Source organism: Danio rerio, chromosome 7 (genome assembly GCF_049306965.1).
Source record: "Danio rerio strain Tuebingen ecotype United States chromosome 7, GRCz12tu, whole genome shotgun sequence".
In the NCBI taxonomy this organism is placed as follows: Eukaryota; Metazoa; Chordata; class Actinopteri; order Cypriniformes; family Danionidae; genus Danio; species Danio rerio.
Genome location: NC_133182.1, coordinates 41,053,010 through 41,076,110, shown reverse-complemented (window position 1 = coordinate 41,076,110; position 23,101 = coordinate 41,053,010). Strand labels below are relative to the sequence as shown.

Genomic DNA, 23,101 nt, shown 5'->3' with positions numbered 1-23,101 from the left:
TTAGAAAGTCTTTTTCATTGCAAAAGATGTAATAATGACAGACATCCCTTTACGAAGGTCTACCAGACAGTTTGGAAACTTAACTGAAATGCATTTCACCATCATGACTCCATCCTTTATGGTCGTCCTTTAGAAATCAGTGTAATATAAAGAACCAAATTAGCATATAGGAATTATTTCTGAAGCATGTGGCACTAAAGATAGAGCAATGATTCTAATAACGTGGCTTTGAATCGCAAGAATAAATCACATTTGTTCTAAATTATAATAGCATTGAAAAAATTACTGCTTTATTTTATTGAATTGAAGAGACATTTTTTAAAAACATTAAATTATATATATATATATATATATATACTTTGTATGTGGTAGTGTCTACATTTGTTGACTGCACTTTATTTTAATAGTCATCTTTAGACAATCTGTGCACTACATGGCAGCTAACTCTTGTTAGTGAATTGGTTGTAGAGTAATATATATATATATTTTTTTTTAACTTTAATTCGGTATTTAACAGAGGGGAGGGACAGTCAAAAAACTGCCCCAGAAGTAGCTGCATAGCTGATTTTCATCTGCAGTCTGTGTACAAGAAAACGCAAATACAAATCACATAACAAAAGAAATTAAAGATATTAAAAAAATGCATATTCTGTCAATAATTATGTAATGTTGTTACAAACCTGTAAGACCGTTTTCATCTTTGGAACACAACTAAAGATATAAAAATCCAAAATCAAACACAAAGTGCACAGTGGTAGTGTAAATAATGTTTTGGGGCTCTTTGAGTAAGGGATTCATCAGAATAAACAGCAAAAATCAGTTCAAGGCACTCGAAAAATGTGGAAAAAAAAATATTTTTTAAATTTTTCAAGTTTTCAAGTGCCTTGAACTGTTTTTGCAACTTAAGATATTTTTGCTGAAATGTGAGTGGTCCTGAAAAGTTATAGTCTAAGCGTCCTCAGTGGTTCAACTATGATTTTATTAAGCAACGAGAGTCCTTTTGTGTGCACAAACAAAAACAAAAATAACAACATATTTAACAGTTTCTTCTCATCAACGTCTGTTCAGGACTCATTAGAAAATGCTTGTCGCACTGCTAACTTATAACTTATGGCTGCACATGACTTCCTTGCATTAAAAAAAATCAAGCATTTGTGGTACTGTGTACGTTAGAACAGTGCACAGTTCTCTCGTGAATGTATGTCCTGAACTGTCACTGAAAAGAAATGATTGAATAAAGTTGTTATTTTTTATTTATTTTGCACACAGAAGTATTTTAGTAGCGTCATAAAATTGCCTAGACCCACGTTTGACTGTTTAGATCATGTTTTGGTACCTTAATGGGCTTTGAATGTTTTAGGAACACTGCTATCTACTGAGGGTCAGAGAGCTCTCGGATTTCATCGAAACATCCTAATTTGTGTTCTGATGACAAACAAAGGTCTTATGGGTTCATTTTGGGTGATTTAACCCTATAATTGTATATAAGACCGTAATAATTGTATGTAAGTCCATCCAAAATAGACAGTCGACTAATAGCCAAATGACTACTGTTTGACTTGCAATTGCAAAGCTACTCCATTTTTTGTTTTGTTATGTCATTAATTTTACATTTGCATAACTTCAATAGAAGAATTGACTGCATTTTTTGTTCTTGTTTGTGTTTCTTTGGACCTTTGGCACACCGGGAAGCAGTTCACCAGCTGCGACAAAAGAATGAAAAAATTTTGAATGCTTATCACTTTAGTCTAAGATAAGTTTTCAATCAACTAGTCACTCTTTCCCCCCCTCAGGCACCTCACTAAGTCAACATATTAGAAAGTTAAATTGGTGACATTAAGATTGATTGTACCTGCCCTCTATTTTGTGAGGAGGCAGAGTTCACATTGCCAAGTATTGTTTGTCCTTCTTTAGGAAGGTCTACCACGTTTGAACTCTGTGAAACGCTTAACGTCTGTTTAATTACTGATCAAATACAGCTATAAAGAAACCACTGATGTCATTCGGTGCAACAGACGCCACAGGTTTGTGTGTGTGTGTGTACCTGTGCATGCTTAATCATGCAGGTCAATTTTTGGCATTGTCCAAAAAGTTTCCTTCATACATCCATTCATGCTGCTATTGATCTGGCTGTTAGCTGCCTTTCATCGTCGGCGCGAGATTCAGAATTGATTTATATTGCGATGGAACATTAGTTTGCCTTGTCATGTCTGAGCGAAACTCATTTTCATGTCATTTATTTTCTTAATCAGTTTCAGGAGATGAACGAAAGCTTGGTGCAGTCATGCAGCACAGACGTGGAAGAGTTTCTGAACGATATCGACCGCTCGGTGGCCACGAGCCATGATATCCTGCGCCACTTCAACAACAAGTACACGAGGATAAGAATGGAGGATGAGGACTGGCTGCAAGCTCAAAAAAAGGTTTGCTATTTGCTACAAGAGCTATTTTCCATCATTTCGATACAGAAACAAAATTACTCATAAAAGAGTCAAATGTCATAAAAAGTTTGTTTAACAATTTCTTGAGATTAATTTTTTTTGCAGAAAACAAAGTTAATGTGAAAACAGTTAGATGGAGCTGCGGTTGCCAAGAAGTTGTGAACATTAAACCAACTTAAACTATAGGGCTGTTGAATGCTTGATTCTGATTGGCTGATGGACAAATTCAATTCTTTCTAGATAAAGGCACAGCTAAAGTAGGGTCTTACTGGTAAACCAGTAAGGTCTTAACTGTTTACAGTTCCATATCATAATAATAATAATTTCTCACATTTATATAGCACTTTTCTGGACACTTGAAGTGCTTTCAAAATAATTTTGGGGGGGAATCTCCTCATCCACCACTAGTGGACCACTGGATTATGTGACAGCAGCCATAACCGCACACCAGCTGAATGGTGGAGAGGAAACAGAGTGATGAAGCCAATTATAATATGGGGATGGTTATGAGGCCATGATGGGCAAATTTGGCCAGGATGCTGGAGTTAAACCCCTACTCTATTTCGTAGGCGGGTTTCTAACGACCACAGAGAGTCAGGAGCTCGGTTTAACGCCTTATGCCTAGTTCACACTAGAGGATTTTAAGCCTGATTTGAGCCCGATTTGGAAGTAAACGAGCTTGCCGACAGATCGGGCTGTGATCGGGAAGAAATCTGTGGGTGCTCGGCGCTCGCCGCTCTTTATGTGTGAACTACTAAACAACGCATTAAGGAGACTCGCTGACGCGTCGCCGACACCTCGCAGACGGAAATCCAACATTTAGCATGCTAAATATTCCAGAGCAGTCGGCCGACTCAACCCCACGTGTGGTCAGATGTAGTGACGAGCTACAGCCAATGAGAGAGCATATCAGCATGAGCTGAATGCCTGTGTGTTCAGGAGCTCAGCAGAAACATCTGTGATTGGTCAGAATGGGCATTGGTGCACTCGCTTCATTCTGTGTTAACACAGACATGAGAATAGGCTATATTAACAGTGGAACTAGAATTCTGTAACTATTAGAATTACCATACTGCTTATTCTGACCGTTCTCATATAAAACTTTTGAATTTACATTTAAAACTATTATTGAGATATTAAAATTAAACTTTGAATGTCTGGCATCATATTTAATGACACCATTACCCTAAAAATATAATCTTTTTGGTAATACAGCCTATAAATATGTAGTTAAGATACTAAAACACTTAAAGGTCTTGGCTTTCATTTTCACTTTTAAACAGGAGCTTTTTAACAGCACAGAATATGCTGTTTTGAAAGATATCTGAAGTAAATTGATGTTTTTGCCATCAGAAAGTTTTATTTATGTTAGCAGGAAGTTGCTAGGCAAGAAAATGCACACATATTTAGGGCTCTATTTTGACGGTCCATGCGCAAAGCGCAAAACACAGGGCGCAAATGCTTTCAGGGTGTGTCAGGACGCGTTTTTGCTAATTTAAGGACGGGAAATCTGCCTTGCGCTTCGGCGCATGGTCTAAAAGGGTTGAGTTTATTTTCTTAATGAGTTATAGGTGTGATTTAAGAATAAACCAATTACAGTCTCATCTCCCATTCCCTTTAAGAGCCAGCTGCGTCGCGCCAAGAGCGCATTCACTATTTACAGGACGCAAAGTAAGTCTAAGTGGAAAAAATGTGCATTTTACAAGCAAACAGTTAACAGTTTTTTTTAACAGAAAACTGTTAAACAGAGCATCTACTGCGTGAGAATGAGAGATAATGGATCACTTTCACTTTCGCTCTTGGATAGGGAAACCTTTACGCACATCAATTAGTCTATAAATTAGTCTATAAATAAATACTTTTGTTTGTTAAGCGCAAATATTCCTTTCAAAACTATTTCTAAATTCAGTTCTAATTTCCAGCAAATAAATAATTAAATAATAATAACAAAATGTGCTCAAAAAACTGAGTTATATCCTAAAACACATGCTTTGCCCCATATGGTCCAAAACCTGACAGGTGGGCAAATCTAAGCTTGTTTTTAATAAAACAAATTTAAATATGGATATAATAAATAATACTGCTAATAATACTAACATTATACAAAAGCAAATTGTTATGAATGAACTGAAAAAGCCTCCCGAGATGAAGACATAAAAGCAGTGATTTTTCATATTTATGTAGGCTAGAAAATAATATGTTTTGTAATATTTTAATCCTTTATATTTATATCCTATATCTATATTAATATTTACATTTTTTTCATATGTAAAGATATTTGCCTATTGCTCTCTTGTGCGTATTAAGCAGTGCGTAAGCGAGGCGCAACTCTATGCCGGAGTTTAGACCGGGTTAGTTTTGGTCTAATGAAAAATCTATTATAGTTTCTTAAAATAGCAACGCGCCAGCGGTCCGCCTCAGAACGCCTTCCTTTTTAGACCAGAACGCCTATGGGCGCTAAATGAGCGCTAATGCATTTGCTATTTAAACAGCGTAGCGCAACGCCTCAAAACGACTCTTGCGCCAAGCTAAACTACCAAAAGACTAATGCGTCACGCCTTGCGCCACACTGCGCTTGGTGTATGATAGGGCCCTTAAAGTCACAGCGAAAAGTATCAGACATGCATGCAGTCATTTTGACCAATATGGTAATTTAAGGCAGAAATGCTCAGTTCTTTACTGTTTTGTAATAAAAAAAATAACAATGTCAGAAAGAAATACACTGATAGTTAGAAAACGGCAGGGTATATATATATATGTTAGTTTTATTTCAAAGAGTTATAAAATTACAAAACTTTAAAACTCTCTGTGTATCTATCCACTCGAACCTTGCAGATGAGTGATTAATCCGCTGATAAATCAGCTGATTTGACGATGTTTTTAAATGCTTTCTCCAAAGCTTGAAATGCTGTCAGAGATGTCATAAGCACACAAGCAGCCAATAGTGTTCAGCTTTTTCTGACGACTCCTCCCTCAAAATTTCATTGGCTGTGGTTTGGTAGCTTGAATGAGCTATTGGGGAATGAGTTGTTGTCAGATCATGTAGTGTGTGACCCCCCTTTTGTGGATCATTTACAGAGTGTTGCGTAGTGTGAACACTACAGAGATTAAAAGAAACAAAGTCAAGTCATGTAGTGTGAACGGCACAACGATCTGCTGATGTTTAAAATCCTGTAGTGTGAACTAGGCTTTATGCGAAACAGGCATTCACTGAGCAGTATAGAGTCCTCATCAATATACTGGGGTGTTAAGACCCAAACTGACCACAGGTTGAGTGCCCCCTGCTTGTCTCACTAACACCCCTTCCAGTAGCAACCTAGCTTTCCCATGTGGTCTCCCATCCAGGTACTGACCAGGCACAGGCCTGCTTAGCTTCAGTGGGCGACCATATGATTTGCTGAGAGCAAACTGCTGGCTATATATCACTATGCAGAATGATTTCAGTTCTATTGAATTTACACGGCCGACAGCAGCCAAATCAAATCTAAAGTCTGTGGATGAAATAGTCCTACACAGCAGTGATTTGAGAATGTATTGGAATACATCCGAACAATGTCTTTAGGTATGGTATAAGCAGAATAACTGACTCTGCTCTATTAAATTATTACAAAATAACTCATTTTGACCACCTCAGTTGTGCATTATTTTTCTAATAATTATGTGACTAATCAGTTTTTTTTTTTCCAGTGATAGTGTATTTCCAGTTCTTTTGTTGTTAAATTACCAATCAGCGGTTCAGACAACGTGATGGAAATACATTTCACTTGCAATTATTACCTTGACATTAGGCTGTAAAATGCTGCTGCTCCTTCACCTACACACGCAGACGGAGACTGAAATACCAGTGCGCTTTTACAAAAGAGCAGCTCATCAATGCCTCTAATCCCTCTCTGCAGTCGCTCCTCGATCCTGCCCTTGGCCCAACGTGTCACCACCCGTCCCAGAGCAGCACCGGCGGCACAGATGTTCCAATTCAACAGTATCAAACCCTTCAGCAGATGATTGTTTACCTTGCTAATGAATGACTGGAAATAATCCACCGTGTTTACTAAAAAACACAAGCTGTGCAGATAATGCACGCCTAGCCTTTCATTACATGCAAGCTGAAGAAAAGATTTGGCATTTCAGTGGGCCTCATTGTTATTGTGTTGATGCAGCCAATGGCAGCCATCCACTAAAAAAAGGAAACGCTCATTTTTTATCTTGCGGATGAGAGGTCGGGCAGATAACTGGAGACGCTCAAACCTAGAGTTTGCAGAGTTCAAGTCAGAACCAACCCGTTCCCACCCAGACAAACACGGCGAACAATTATGAAACGCTCTCTCGTGCGAAGCGATTGGCCTTTGCTGAATAAAGGAAGCTGACAGTCGGTTAATGATTATGGCTGCACACCTACCTTCTGTTAGACTCAACTGAACTTCAATGGAGATATAAGCTGCTCACAGAGGTCATAAATCCGCTAATCATTTTCTTCTGATAATGAGACAGGAAAACACTCGTACAGAGCCAGGCTTATCGTAATTGAAACTAAAACTAAAATGTGTTACTGAAATGAAGCTCGTTGGCAGGAAAATCGATCTCATTTTAATTTTGCTTAATGCTATGTGTGAGTGTGTGTATGTTCAGTACTGGTATTAACCGTGGAATAATTACATTTGTTTATGGTTTTAAAATAAGCTTTTTTCTGCAAACTAAAGCTGAATTAATTTGATCAAAACTTTTCAACACATTAAAATTATGAAATATTATTAGAATAAAAAAACTTTTTTCTGGTTTAACATATTTTACATTTATTTCTATTATTAAAAGCAGGACTTTAACATCATTAGCCCAATGTTTCGATACGCTGACTTTCTCAAAACCATCTTATTATTGTGAAAATTGAAAACAGTTGTGCTGCTCAGTATATTTTTGGAAACTGTCAAACATTACCATGTAAAACCTTGGGGTAAGCACCTTTTTAAATACTTCTATATTCAACATGGACACATAGAACTGAGAGGAATTAAAAAAAATAAAAACAAATATTTCGACCAGCAAATACAACGATTATAAGAATCACTATTAATAGAGGACCTGAGGTGTATTGCACAAAAGTGGAATAAAAAGGCCATGATAAAAGAAAAAGCGCAGCTTGACCTTGTTTAATCAGGTCCTTCTGGCTTAGTCCGTTGCACGTTTGCTAATCCAGCCGCTATGTCAAGCCTGATGTAGATAGCCAGGATAAGTGCACATTCGTGGTATTTCTTAATAGACCATGGGATCGATCACAGAATCAATGATGTTAAAATGGATAAAACCTGATGTGACTCGATCAAGTAATGAGTTGAAAAACGTCCTGTTGCCCACTAATCTGGGAAATCCCATTACTTTCATTCAGAGAATTAACAGAAACATATTAGGATGCATATAAACAAATTAAGTAGTTTACTTTGTCTTAAATGTGACCAGTTGGCATTTATGCTACTAATGAATTTATCGTGAAAATTATCCCACTTACCCAATATGATAGATACATTTTTTTCTAATCATTTTATTTAATCAAGTTTATTTAATATTCACCTATATGATCATTTATAATTATAATTTTTATTCCCTTACCAATTGAGCTATTAAATCTCTGTTTCATCATCATCATCAAAAAAAAAAAAAAAAAAAAAAAAAAAAAAAATATATATATATATATATATATATATATATATATATATATATATATATATATATATATATATATATAGTTGATATTTTCTATTTTGATCTAAATTTTTATTTTAGCAATATTTCGTTTGAATAAAATGTAATATGTCGATACCTAAAGATACTTGATAAGGTGAACAATGTCTTGTTTTAATGAATATAACTGTTAAATTGTTTAAATGCACTGTATTTTTTTGTCTATATTGAGTGAGAAATAGATCAAATATTCATTTTTAAAGGGGGTTGTACTTATTTATGCTGAGCACAGTATATGTATTTTTCTCTAATAATTCATCTAATTTTTTTAAACTCTCGTCTCTATATATCCCCATATTTAAATCTGAAGTGGATATATGTATATATATGAAGATATATAAAATGATTGCTAATAAAATTAAACAAATGAATTTTTAATTTTAATAGTTGGAAAATATATGTAAATAGCAAAGATCATGGAGTGACTGTAAAATACATTCATTTTTTAAAAGAGTTGACAGCAAAACATTTAAATCATTAGGTTTAATCTTAACCTCTTATTAACTGCTAATAACTAAGCCTCAAATCAGCAAAATTAAAATGTTTTTTGAAAAAAATGTGACACTAAAGACTTGAGTAATGTAGTGAAAATTTTGGCTTTAAATCAGAGAAATAGGTAAAAAAATGACATTGTAATAATATAAATTCCTTTTTACACCTGAAATTATTTATATTGTGAAATAATATTTCACAAATATTGCAATTTACAGAATGTTTACGAAGTTTTAATAGTAAGTCTAAGAGACTTATTTTGATAAATATTTGTAATTTTTTTACATATTGCCCAATTGTACACATACAGTATTTGTTCTAATTAAATTGGGAGTATCTAGCATTCAGCACAGTACTAAACACACAGCAGTCGCTTAAGGACAAAGTGTGTGAGAGAGTAAAAGCAGCGATCCTTGCATGCATGAAATATTGCACATTATGACAAGTTTTGCTTGCTACACTGAAAATGTGCTAGATATAATACAGTTTTCATTGGGAATTGTAGGATTATTAAGTACTAAAGTTTTCTGACTGGTGAATGACATGATCTAGTGGGTTGTCTAGTGTCATCTCTAATGTGCTCGTTCGTGATATCAGAAGCCATGGCTTTGGACGGCAGGAAAGGGATTGTGTTTTCAAAGATATTATGCTAACAAATAGCATTTTGGCAGATCACCTACTGCACCTTTAACTAACCCTGCTAGCTTAGTAAACTACTAATTGGCTGTTTATTAATACTTAATAAGTTAGAAGTTGGGTTTAGGTTTAGGGATTAGATTTAGATAATAGTTTATAACTTCCAATGAACAGTTGATATCTTCATTTTAGGCAGGTAATAAGTAGGCCCTCAGAATTCCGCAGATTTCTGCAGATTATTAGCACATCATTAATTCTGTTTATTTACTTGAGTAAAAGTGTGTAAATCTATATTTATTCAGTTTTTAAATTAATTACAGTAATATTATTGACTAAAATGAAAATGTTCATCTGATTTATGTATAATGCAGTTTGTACAGTAATATTTTCTGTCTTTTAGTAGAGATATTCTATGAGAGACTTGCTTTGTTTAACAAATAAAGTGAATCTAACTGGATTTGCATTTAAAACATTAAATAAAAGTGAAAAAGATATTACTTTTTATTTCACATATTAAGGTTTTAGTTATGATACTCCCAAAATAATTCCACAGAAATCCACAGGTTTTTACCAAAATTCTCCACAGAAATAGCCAAAAATGTCTGCATTCTGTCTGGCCTTGGTTATAAGGCAGTAGTTAAAAGCATGAATTAAGACTTAAATTAAAGTGTTACTGGTAGATTAATCTCAAATGTGACTGTCATTTTGAATGTTCCATCAGCAGAAATGAAATAAATAAATAAAACACACGATCACCTTTTGGTCATGTGTTTTTAATACTTTGCTAGCCTTTGGAGTATCCCTTGGACCTGATTTGACAGTCTGTGACAGCAAGGTTTTTGCTTTTACCACAATTTTAGTCAGATGTGCTTACTTCTAAAGTGTAAACACCCCACCCACCCCCGCCACCACTACAAATGACAAAAGGACATTTTTTACTGTATCAGAATTGAAAAGCTAAGATGCTTACTCTCTGACTCACTAGATTCCTTTTAGAAGACTTGGAATCCCTTTCTTGACTATATCAAAGGCTTGCCTGTTACACCTGGTGCTGGCAACCTGTAACATTTACCATTTTATCAAAAGTTTTTTTCATATTATTTTTTATTTATGATTATTTTTCCACCATCTTTATCCAGGTTATTATTTGTTGTGATGTACTTCTGTATCTAAAGTTCTTAAATGTAAAACACATGATGCACAGCAGTGGTTTTGGTCCTTTTTGTATGTGAACGGCGTCTGCTTGAGCTGCAAGTAGTAATTGCTGGTGTCAGTGTCAGTGTCACCGCCATAAATCACAGTGCTTTCTGAACGCTTATAATCTCTTAAAGTCAAGAACTGCGCATCTGCCTGACTGAGCATTTTATGAGCAGTGCACAATTAATGATTGATCTTAATAGCATTGGGTAAAATTTGCAAACGGGCACTGTAAGATATATATGACGTTTTAGCACCTCAATGAAAGCAACCAGACAGGCAGATATGCATATTAAGCATTATTATGATCCTCACTCACGTAAATCATTGATTGAGGGTACTGGCAGGCGGCATTACTGTTTGCTTCCCTGTACTTGTTACATGCTGATTTTCCATATGTTTACTAAGCTAACTCATGGTACTAAAATGACTAAATTTAAATATTGTTGTTTCCTCTCAGGCTGTCCAGCGAGGTGTCCAGGACTGTCCAATCTGCCTGAACCATTTGACCTCACACAAGGGCTCGTCTAAGGAAAACCGAAACATCCTCTTATTGTCTTGTTCGCATCTCTTCCATGAAGTATGTCTGCAGGCCTTTGAGCTTTTCTGCCAGGAGGTGAAACCTACATGTCCTCTCTGCCGCTCACACTATCACAAAATGCTTGTTGCCTGCAACCCTGATGCTCCAGTACATTTCTTAAATGAGATGAACTAAAAGAATATTTTAGACAACAATTAAGTAAGTTGTCATTTACTGAGCCTGGTGTTGTTTTAATACCACCCTCCTTTCTTTTTCAAACCACAAAAGGAATGTCCATTTAAATGGGGTTAATTTGTTAATAAAGGTTCAGCGGGGAACCACGCCTCACTTTGTCTCCTTAACCAATCACCTACTCCTTTAAACTTTTTTAAGGAAGACCATCCCTCTGTTCCATCCACTGTTCTTCTCGTTCTTTGAACCCACCCTCCTTCCCTCCATTTCCTCGCTTCCCATTCACAATCCTATAACCCTCTTCACTCCTACATGTAGGTTGAATCGGGGGGGTCCAATCGCTCTGCCAAACTATTTCACAGACAGTACCCCCTCAGGGTTCTTTCACACATGTGAATTGATTCAGTTGTTCTGAAACAGAGATTACAATTGTTACATTGTTGCTCTTGGTGCGGTTCGCTTTCACAAGGCAAAATTTCTAAACAGACCAAAAGAGCTAAAATAAGTCACGTGCGAGTAAACTCTCCTCACATTGGTCAGAGTTCCACGGTTAATTTTGCAGAGTCCCGCTCAGTTGTCAGGGGAGGTGGTGGTTTGGTGGTGTTTGACAAGGTGCGCGCGACGTGTCTGAAGAGCGAGGAGGGATGCGGTGGGGACTGGGGAGGGGTTGAGAAGGGTGCGCAACATACTTGAGGACCTGGAGGGAGACACGCGCAATTTCCGGGAGATTATCACTCGTTTGCGGGCATCCAGGAGTCTCTGTGCATTTGCGGGAGACTCCTGAAACTTCCCCCAAACCCAAGCATTATTGAGGGAATGATAAACCCTTCTAAAATGTATGAATGAGATTGCACAAATTCATACAAATTTGCCATTTAATCAAAAAGTTATGAATTGATGATGAAAAGATAACATGTACTAAAAATCAAACAGCATGTTTATGAAAATATATAGAGTCCTTTCATCAGGTATAGTATATATATTATGTATATATTACATATTATATATATTATAGTATATATATTATATATATTATGTTTCATATATTTAACAGAGGAAGAAGTGGATGAATATTTTTTGTGAACTCTTCAGTACTTGTTGGAGATTTCTAGGGATTGTTTCTCATGATTTTCCAAAGTAGTACACTTGCCTGCTTGTGTACTCAATTGTGCAAGTCATACAATCAAGGTTAGGATTTTCATTAACTATTATATTTAGGATGCAGCTTTACTAGACAAAGTTCATCTAATTAGTTAATCAAATTAATTCTAGAGCACAGTGCCATGATAGTTCAGATGTGAAAGTTGAGGTTTGCGATTACTGTCAATGTGGTAATTAAAGCACAGCTGCTCATTTTTATAATGTTCAATGCAAAAAATAAAGCAACATTATTCAGGTTTCACACAAGCAGAGCTTATGATGATAAAGTACTGTACTAATGATAACGTATTCAACTTTTAGCACAACTGCCAGTAAGTTAGAGACTACAGGAAACCTTAGTAACTCACAATGTATGATCATTTTTATACTCTCATCCAATAAACTTTGTGTTAAAAATGAAACTCCTACAAATGAAGACTTCAGATCCGCAGTCTGAAATTTTCTTCTAAAATGAGCATTTTTACCGGCTCCTGTGCTGTTTCAGTAACTTCCCTTTTATTTCTAATGGTGTAACAGTACACAGACGGGTCTATACATAGGGTTTAGGGGTCATGGTTTGATACAACAGGAAAAAAGCAACATATTCCTATTTGATTTTTTTTCTCTTGATTTAGAACAGGGTGAAGTGTTTTATTTGAGTCAGTGTATTAAACCTGGTTTTAACTTAACACAAAGGTTGAGCCCAAACCTCTCCTAAATCAACAGAAAAACAATAATTGTATACTAAATTTTAGATTCAGTAAGCTTTAAAATTGGAATCTCTTATAAAAATATCCCTTTACATCAGTGTGTGTGTGTGTATAAAGAGGGACTGGCTAATGTGCACATGAGATGAGACAGAATCTTATATTGGTCTTTGTATGTGAATGCGGTTGACAGACATGCTTGACTGACAGCACTTGCATCTTTTTTAGTGTCTCCTACTTAAGCGCCTCATTTTTATGATGCTGTTTCACGATGAAGACATTTCAATTTTTCATGTAGTGCTGCACATTAATGTCATTTACAAATTAGTCGACCTATTGGAAGAACTCATAGGCAGGGCAAATGCTGCAAACCTCTGTTTACAGTATTACATATTTAGAACCACCAATAACATTAACAGCTCTCATACGTTTAGTTTCAGATGTCCAAATCAAACAAAATCAGCATTTTTTCAGGGTGCCCAAGCTAATGCGCATGCGCACACGAAAGAAAAAAGACCATGACATCAACCTCATTTATGGCCGTTCTACACATTATCATCCTCTGGATAATGCTTCGTCAGATTGCGCTGGTCTTGTGAAATAATCCATAACTTGATCTCGATAGGGAATCTCCTCCAGAAATGAAAGTTACTCTTTGTTTACAAGTTTGTGTGTGTTTGAGTAGTTGCGGTCATGTGATGTGCATTTGACTCTACCTCATGTTCATTTCATATAGATTACAAACCCAGAAACCTTTTGTTTTCAAGTGCACTTGGTTCATTTAAAAGCACAGATTTCAAACTTTATCTGAACATATTTCTCATGTCTGTGAAGCAAGTATTCGCTGAGATTCCAGTGCGTTTGTTGACCACTAAACTTTCTTAAAAGCACATGTCTGGTCTGAGCCCAGAGAAAAGTCAGTCTGTAGCCTCTGATGATTGGATCTTGTACTACTAGGCGGGGCTTTATTTACCATATTGACTGTTAAACTTTTTCCTATTCAAAACTATACTAGAGACTAGTCTTGTGTATTCTATACACATAGTAGTTTTTTTTAACTTGCGCTGTCAGATGCGAAGACACATTCCTTGTGAATGGTTTCTAAAGTTGTTGCACTGCTGTGGTCTTTCTCCAGTGATTGGCACATCTGGCCTGTGTGTATTTGACTATGGATCACAGGGGTGTGCAAACTCGGTCCTGGAGGGCCAGTGTCCTGCAGATTTTAGCTCCAACTTGCTTCAAACACACCTGGAAAGAAGTTTCTAGACTGCCTTGTAAGAGCTTAATTAGCTAGCCCAAGTGTGTCTGAATGGGGCTGAAACAAAACTTTGCAGGTCACTGGCTCTCCAAGACCGTGCGTGGACACCCCTGATGTAGCACATAAACTAAACCATGACCACCGTGCGGTTCGCGGCGAATACATATAACATTACACTCCCTAGTGTCTTCACAGTTTGCCGTTTGCAAATCTGCCACTACTTTTTGCTTAGTTTTTCCATCAAGCCCCATCATACCAACACACAAAACCTGAAAAATACAATACAAGTTGCAGGGTAGCCTTCTGTGTTTTTTAAATAATGTAAAGCTGGTTTATCTACTCATTTTCACCTTTTGTAGTCTGAAAAATAAAGGGTAAATACTAGGGATGCAACAATACAGTTAGCCCACGGTTCAATACATACCTCGTTTTTTTTTTAACACGGTTTTTGGTTCGGTTCTCATGGAGTCACGTGTGATTTTTAATAAATTCTATAGTCAATAGGAACAGTTAGAGGTTAAGGAGAAAAAAATAACAATGATTTATTTCAATACTCACTCTGTTTTACTTAAAAGCCAAGAAAAGTACACTAGTTCCTAGTGTATTGTATAAAAAAATTAACTGAAATCTCAGCTGCTAGTAGCCCATGTACAAACTGGCGAACACATAAAATCCTTTTAATAAAGATTAATTGGCCATTTCAAATAAACATATTTGTACTTAAGTAAACATAAGTAAACCATCTTAATCATCTCTTTGCTGAAAAAATGTGAGACTGTAGTCTAAAATGCGGATTGAGTGCTTTTATAAAATGACAAAAGCCCACATCTCCAATCACCGAAAACGGCTGGAAATCTTTAGCAATAAACACCCACACTGCCTTTTGGAGGACTTTATTACCTTCTTATTAACTTCAGACAGTGATATTGCTGGGTGATGGTGCGACAGATGTGCAGTCACGATGTAATACAATGCTTACACACAGTTATTTTTTGTTCACCGTTTTTTCTTTTATTGGCATTATGCTTACCAGCAAAACCAAAAAATGTCCTCACACTGCAGATTTGAAAGACGCCGGTGCTTTCTCGTACTGTTGCCTCACTTCGCCGGCGCTTCCTTGTACTGTTGCCTCAGCCTCACTTCACCGCCGCTTCACTCCACTGTTAAAGTGAAGAATGATGGTCAAGCGCCCCCTAACTTTAGAGCATAGTGATTGGATATTTACTCGCGGGGAGGAGTTTCCTCACCTCAGCTCATGGATTTAGAGGCACACACAGTCAATTCGGGGAGATATGAAACGCACGTAAATTATTTAAATGCAAAACCGAGAAAACCGCAATTCACAAGCGCGTATTGTACTATGGAGGTCGTACCGTACGGTTCAATATTATATTGAGAACCGTGGCATCCCTAAATACTAATAAACACTAGCTGAAATATTTTTTAAAAGCATGACTCTGAAAAGAAGACATGATACAGTCACAAAGAAATCTGTCAAAAGTCACAAACTTTATTGTAAACTGAAGTGAATTACAAAATAAACAAAAGAGAATCTGAACTGTTTTTCTTCACAAAACATATGCAAGTATACTACAAATGGAAGAGAGAACATTCTGAAAGTACATTCACACATGTAGAAGAATCAAACAGACAACACACTGGACACAGAATTAAGCTTTCTCTTAGAGCTGAAGAAGAGAAGCGGATGAACAGACACTGTTTTGGTGTCTGGACAGACAACTTTAGTTCGTCACCGATAAACAGACAGAAGAACTGAAAGTACATTTCTGTAGATCTTCTAAAAACAGCTCTTCTTGGTGTCGTGCACACCAAGTCAAAGAGAGATGAACCCCTGAAGCAGAAAACAGAACGTGGAATGACTAGGCTTCTTTTTCTTTCACAGTTAATTCTAGAACATCAGCGCAAATGCCTCTATTTTGAGTAACCCCAAAACACCAACTGACACTCCAGTCCCCATGCTGCATAAAGAAGAACCAGGTGTGAAGCCTGGCCCTGCAACATCCCTCAAAAAAACGACAACAAAAAAAACCCCGATTTGATTAAAGCCAAACACTAGCATCTTTTCATTTCGTCCACAGACAGTATTGATAAATAGGTAATGACACAAAATTTTCTGGCGTTACAAGTTCGATACACTTATACACACACAAACAGAAAAAACAACATTTAAAAACAAAAAAGTTTACTTCAATGACAAAATGACTGACATGACACTTATTTCCCAAACATTCTCATACAAAATATTCTGTGCAAATCAACAGGAAGAACTTCTCTTTTACATTTGACTTTGTTAAACTCATGACAATAAAAACAGCAAATAACACATCGGATTGAACCACAGAACCCACTGAGGTGTCAATTTTTAAATTACCTTTTAATTCAGCGTCCCTCATGCGAATCCTATTAATATTCCAAATCAGTGCCCTGATATTTTCTGTTGCCTTTGGCCAGTTGATTCTAAAAGATGCGCCCTGTCGTTTTGGTTTGCCATATCACAGACAATCACACGAGGGATTCACAGTGAATCAGTCAATAAAAAGGAACACGCACTAACAATCACTCTTTCACTCATTTGCACGTCTCACACATCACATGCACAGCTCGTCTCCTCAATAGCGGACAACAGGAGAACAAAGCCCCAAAATAAGCCTATTTAAGGCAACAGGTGATTTTTTTTTTGTTTGTTTTTGTGTTGTTTTACAATAAACAAATGCTGAGAGACGACAAAACGACATAGTATGAACGAGGCTCAAAAGCCTGTTTCATATCTACATCCTACAAAAATAAAAAGAGCAAATATATTGTATATACATCATTTACATTACCATGAGGCTTGCTGTAGTTAAAGACCAAACGGAGGAATCCTAAATAGCTTTACATTAAAACTCAGAGAGAGAAATGTCAGGAATGACCTAAACGGTTTTCTAAGTTTCTTTTTCTTGGTGTTGGAGTTGTCTTCAGGATGGGAATGTTTGGAAACTATATTGTACATTAAACAATGTAATATTTGGAAGTATGAAAAGTAAAAAGAGACATTACTAGTGACGAATGAGACCCGTTTAATAACGAGTCATGCTGCTTTCTACATGCGTAATGACAGCTGACTTCACATTCAGCTTTAATAGGTGTAAACTGGAACCCATGTGGCTCGACACACAAGTTCCTACATAAAGCAGATTTAGCCTCTGATCTGCGTACACCAGTAATTCAATAGCCTGACTTTGAGTGGAAAACATACAAATATCTATGTTTGTGGATATAGTAATCTCCTTAGAGGTACAGACTAGATATTTGAAGGCTGAAATAAGGCAAACAAGCTCTGCAGCAATAACCAAGGGTTAAGGATGTACGTTACTGGTTATCTGCTCTCCCACTGAGGGGAAAAACCAGGTTTGCGTAGTACACGTAGCATAGTATCAAAAGGTTGTGGAGGAAGTAGCAGCAGATTTAAGAACAGGAACAGGAAGCTTATCCCAGGATTGTGCCTCACCTTTTCCCGAATATTAAGTGGACTTTACTAAACTATTTCACTACAGAACTCTACAATCCATTAAATGTGTTTAAAACATGTGAGGTGATATTAACAACAATGACAATCTGCCATAACCAATTCAAGTAAACACTATAACATATTAAGCATTTGAACCTTGCCTACCCATGACATTTGGCAGGTAGGCGCCACTACGGTTAATAACATCCCAATGCTGCCCAGAATATGCCAATATTGTGAGTAAGGCACATGTTTGGGGAGTTTCCATGTCAAGTCCCATTACTTAATTCTGTCACATCCAACAAACCTGAACTGTCACAGTAAAGCATGAGGAGAATCAAATCATAATACTTCCTCGTTTTTGTAACTGACCAACTTCGAAATAAGAATTCTCTTCATTGTAACAATGTAAACATATTCAATGGCAGACAAGTTTCCAGATATAAAACGTATTTTACACTTGGAAATTCAAGCATGAAATTCGATGGCTATGGATCGGAATATTTGAAATATTTACAGGTCATTTTATCTTGAAGATGTTTTGTTTTGAGTCTCATTTGGTCAATTTGGCAATTGAACATTTGTAACTTAACTTGAGTTTACATACATCACGTTTCACTGCAAAAAATCCCTTTTCTAGATTACAATTTTGGTTTGGTTTTTGACATCACATTTATTAAAGATGTCTCCAGTTTTTTTTATGTATTATTTTAGGCCCTTATGGCCTAAATGTGTTTCACATAACGAGTAAATACTGATTAAAGAGGGCACAAAATGTCAACAAAAATATTTTGGAGAAAGATTATATGCCCTAATTGAGACTACTGCATACTTCATTGCACATAAAATGATCAGCTTGGCCAACAGCTTAATATTTCCCAAACTAGAGAAAATTATATATGATAATGCTTATTGTGAAGAATAATGATACCAGTAGTTCCCATTGAAGGGTGCAGTCTAGAGGCATTTAGGTGTGCAGGTCAGTAAGAAAAAACATTGTCTTACCTCATAATGTGAAAGTATTTCCAAGCTAACTAAAGTCAAGTGATGAATGATGGACAGTGGTATATACAGTAGAGATATGACTGCTTGGATGAGGAGATGGGTATATTCACATCAGGCGACTCTAAGCGAGTCTAAACACTTCTTTCTCTAATTATTGTCCATTTAATATTTAATGCTTCATGACTGGATTTCAAAATGAAAAAGCCAACTGTATTCACATACACATGTTTGCTTCAGAATATCTGGATGATTCGTTTCCCCTCACAGAGTTTTCTGATGTCCGTTGACGACATGTTTCCCTGACTCTGCATCCGTCGTGCTGGTTGACAGATTCAATTTATCCAGACCTGAAAGCGAGGAGGTAAAAACTTGAAACATTTGGGCTTACAGATTGGCTTTTAAAACCTCACAATTACAGCATTTAAATGTACAGTCGAAGTCAAAATTATAAGCCCTCCTTTTTTTTCTTCTTCAAATATTTCCCAAATGATGTATAAGAGAGGAAGGAAACTTTCACATTATTTCCTATAATATTTTTTCTTCTAGAGAAACTCTTGTTTGTTTTATTTCATCTAGAATAAATGCAGTTTTTAATTTTTTAAAAACTATTTTAAGGTTAATATTAGCTACCTTAAGCTATATATTTTTAGTTTGTTTACAGAACAAACCATCGCTATAAAATGACTTGCCTAATTACCCTAATTTCCCTAATTAATCTAGTTATGCCTTTTAATTGCACTTTAAGCTGAATAATAGTCAAATATTTTGTGCTGTTATTATGGCAAAGATACAATAAATCAGTTATTAGAAATGAGTTATTAAGACTATTATGTTTAGAAATGTGTTGAAAAAATCTTCTCTCTGTTAAACAGAAACTGTGGAAAAAATATATATAGAGGGGCTAATAATTCAGGGGGGCTAATAATTCTGACTTCAACTGTATATGCCCCATCATCAGTATACATTGATTTAACTACTGTGGATTGCATCAGTTAAATACACACAAAGGCATGAGCATGCAGTGCAGAAAGAAATAAGTGCTAATTGAATTGAGTATTACCGAGGGCTTTGAGAAGTTCTTCTCGCACAGCAGATGTGAATTTTCGGACCAGACACAATGTGGTCACCACAGCAAACAGAAGATTGTACGAAAGTACGATGTAAAAATTCCCAAGCCAGTTAAATCGTCCAAAATCACCCAGGAGATCAAACCTTGTTATTCCTGAAAAATACAAAACGGCACACACAAAAAGGGTCAGTTTTTGAGCTTAAAGATGACTATTCCCATCTCAACAAAAAAGCTGCCTCACAGAAGTACAGACCATACATTTAAAACTGTGCAATTTGACGATATATATATATATATATATATATATATATATATATATATATATATATATATATATATATATATATATATATATTGCTCTCATCCAAATCATTGAAAAAAAAAAAAATATATATATATATATATATATATATTTTTTTTTTTTTTTTTTTCCAATGATTTGGATGAGAGCAATCCTACACGTTGCCATGGGGATACAGGCAGAAATATGAATAACAGCATGATGAGAAAGTAGAAGGGTTCAATGTTTAAATTTCAAATTTTGTTTAGGAATATTTAAGTTAATCATTAGGGGTTTATATCTGATTAATATTTGCTTGGTATTTCAAACATTTGCCTTAAAGTTCATATATGAGTACATACTGTATATAGCTCCCCTGTTTATTTTCCCCCAATTTCTGTTTAACGGAGAGCAGATTTCTTTAACACATTTCTAAACATAATAATTTTAATAACTCATCTCTAATAACTAATTTATTTTATCTTTGCCATGATGACAGTAAATAATATTTGACTAAATATTTTTCAAGACACTTCGATACGGCTTAAAGTGACATTTAAAGGCTTAACTAGGTTAATTAGGTTAACTATGCAGGTTAGAGTAATTAGGCAAGTTGTTGTATAACAGTGGTTTGTTCTGTAGACTATAAAAAATATAGCCTATAGGGGCTAATAATTTTGACCTTAAAATGGTGTTTAAAAAAATGTAAAACTGCTTTTATTCTTGCCAAAATAAAACAAATAAAACTTTCTCCAGAAGAAAAAATATTATCAGACATACTGTGAAAATTTCCTTGCTCTGTTAAACATCATTTGGGAAATATAAAAAAATAAAAATTTCATTCAAAATAAAATAAATTCAAAGGAAGGCTAATAATTCTGACTTCAACTGTATATATATATTATGTATATTATATGCCCTTTCTTATAATAATCTTGGAGAAAGGTAATGTTGCTTCCTGAATGTTAATTTATTTCATTTTATAGTCATGTTTTATACTGATTTCCCCCTAGGATTTTTTTTGGCATGGTTATTTAAAGTTATCAGGATAAATGCACAATGTGCTTCCAGAAACATAATCAGAGGCAAGTTTTACAAAGAATGTGCCAGGGGCTATAGTCCAAAAGCAAACCATAAACAATAATAGCAAATAAGTTAACTAATCATTTACCAAATAAATAAATACAACAATATTAGGAATTTTGTTTATTTAATATCCCAAAAATATGTGGATGGATTTATGTGTTATGTGACATGTGTATCAAAAACATCCATTCATTTGTTTGTTTTAAGGCTTTTCAATTTTACATTTGCTGTTATTTTTTATAAATAAAAAAGGATTGTGAAGAAAGTGTAAAGGTGTACGACTGGAAAGAAAAAAGTGAAAGAACAAGATTCACGATGAAGGCATGATCAAAATTGGAATCTGAAAGGCACTTAAAGAAGTACAGCTTCATCAGATTATACAAAATGATAATGTATCTTGTTCTCACATCAGCGATAACAAAGCCTGACATTTATCTGCTGCCATTTTTCAATTAGAATGAAGTTTGTTTATTGTCCCAATGTTTTTTTTACTGAAATAAAACTGACAAGTGGCCACTGCTGTTTAATACAACTAAATGATACATGGCATGTGCACATGTAAATGAGATGCAGCATAAAAATCTGAAATTTGAGTATTGTGTTGCCAAGTTGCAAAAATTAAACATACTGAAAACTCAACCAGATATAAATGAACACAACTCCTATCTCTCACTTCAGATTTGGATGCAAACCTACAAAAATACCATGTTAAAGTGTGATTATTTGCATATTAAAAAAAAAACTTTCACTGCTTGTTCAAACAACTTATGTAAATGAGTTAAAACAACACACTTGTTTAGGGTTTTTTGGGCAAAACTGTTATGTTCAATCCACTTTTTTTTTGTTGTTGTTATTTGTCATTTGTTAAAATGATCAAGTTAACTTAATCGATTTGAGTTGGAAACCGGCATTTTTTACACTGTAAAGCTGTTGTAAATAACAACTGTTAAGTTGACTTACCTCAATTTAATAGTTAAGCACATAGTTTATTTACTTCATTTTAAGGCAATGGATTCACTCACTTTTTTTAGTCAACTGATCACTTCAAATGTGACAGGATTATTGACATTATATAAAGTCATCACTTTTTTTCAGTGTAAGAAAAACATTTTGTGATTTACTTTCTTGAAAAAAGATTATTTCAATTTTTTTATGTACTACAGAAATCATTTATGTTTGTAATAAATAGTCAAATCTGTTTCCCCATAAAGATTGCAAAAGCTTTTACAAAATAAACACAAATTATTGTTTAACAATCGTTTAGCCTTTTCAAACTATAAATGACAAACATTTAATTGCTGGAAAATTAGCTTTGTGCTTCAGGACAGAACAATCTGCCTACATTCTCTTTTTCCTCCTCACGTTGTCCTGATTTTGGGCACTTCTTTAAATACCATTATAACTCAACCTTTTTCTGGACTACCTCTAAATAAAACATAACGCACAACAGGCTGACTCTTGAGGAGAACTTAAAACAACTTCACTCTTTCCCATTCAAAATCCAAAGCATCATCAGAAAAGCATGAGTTGAAAGTGGTAAAAAAGGGTCATGTTTTTAAATAGACATATGTATCCAAAGTTTGACGTGCTTTAAACTTTTTATTTTTGGAAGTTTGAGTTTTCAGACTGACCAACCAGCTTCAAAAATGGTCCACCGATTACTGAAAAAGCCCAATAGAAGAGACTTCTATTCTTTAAATCTATAACTTGCTGACATATTGAAAAGCTTGACTTAATCTAACGTCTAATGCTAAGGTGAAAATAAACTTCAAAATGAGAAATCAGATTTTATCAAACATTAAGCTTTTCTGGAATTAACGACTAGCTAATGAGA

General features: G+C 35.2%; 2 protein-coding genes across 7 annotated transcripts in view; one reads left to right on the top strand and one right to left on the bottom strand.

The window, feature by feature from the left end:
• The window catches only part of rnf32 (ring finger protein 32), a 45,949-nt gene that overhangs the window by 11,643 nt on the left and 11,205 nt on the right, over positions 1–23,101 (top strand). For 2 of the 4 annotated variants that reach the window (XR_012382526.1, XM_073907146.1), the window contains exons 7-8: positions 2,253–2,423; positions 10,960–11,115. Coding sequence is in view for 2 of the 4 variants with exons in the window: in XM_073907146.1 (XP_073763247.1) it covers positions 2,253–2,423; positions 10,960–11,115 (327 nt within the window). In the remaining 2 variants the exon portion in view is untranslated. 4 annotated transcript variants of the gene reach the window in all.
• The window catches only part of lmbr1 (limb development membrane protein 1), a 53,925-nt gene continuing 46,630 nt past the window's right edge, over positions 15,807–23,101 (bottom strand). Inside the window, exons 16-17 of one of the 3 annotated variants that reach the window (XM_005166430.6) lie at positions 19,893–20,054; positions 15,807–19,179 (exon numbers count right to left, since the gene is read on the bottom strand). In XM_005166430.6, the coding sequence (XP_005166487.1) occupies positions 19,094–19,179; positions 19,893–20,054 (248 nt within the window). In that variant the 3' untranslated portion in view covers positions 15,807–19,093. Of the gene's footprint in view, positions 19,180–19,892; positions 20,055–20,332; positions 21,070–23,101 lie in introns of those variants that run through there. The other 2 variants (NM_001252604.2, XR_012382440.1) reach the window with 2 other exon arrangements.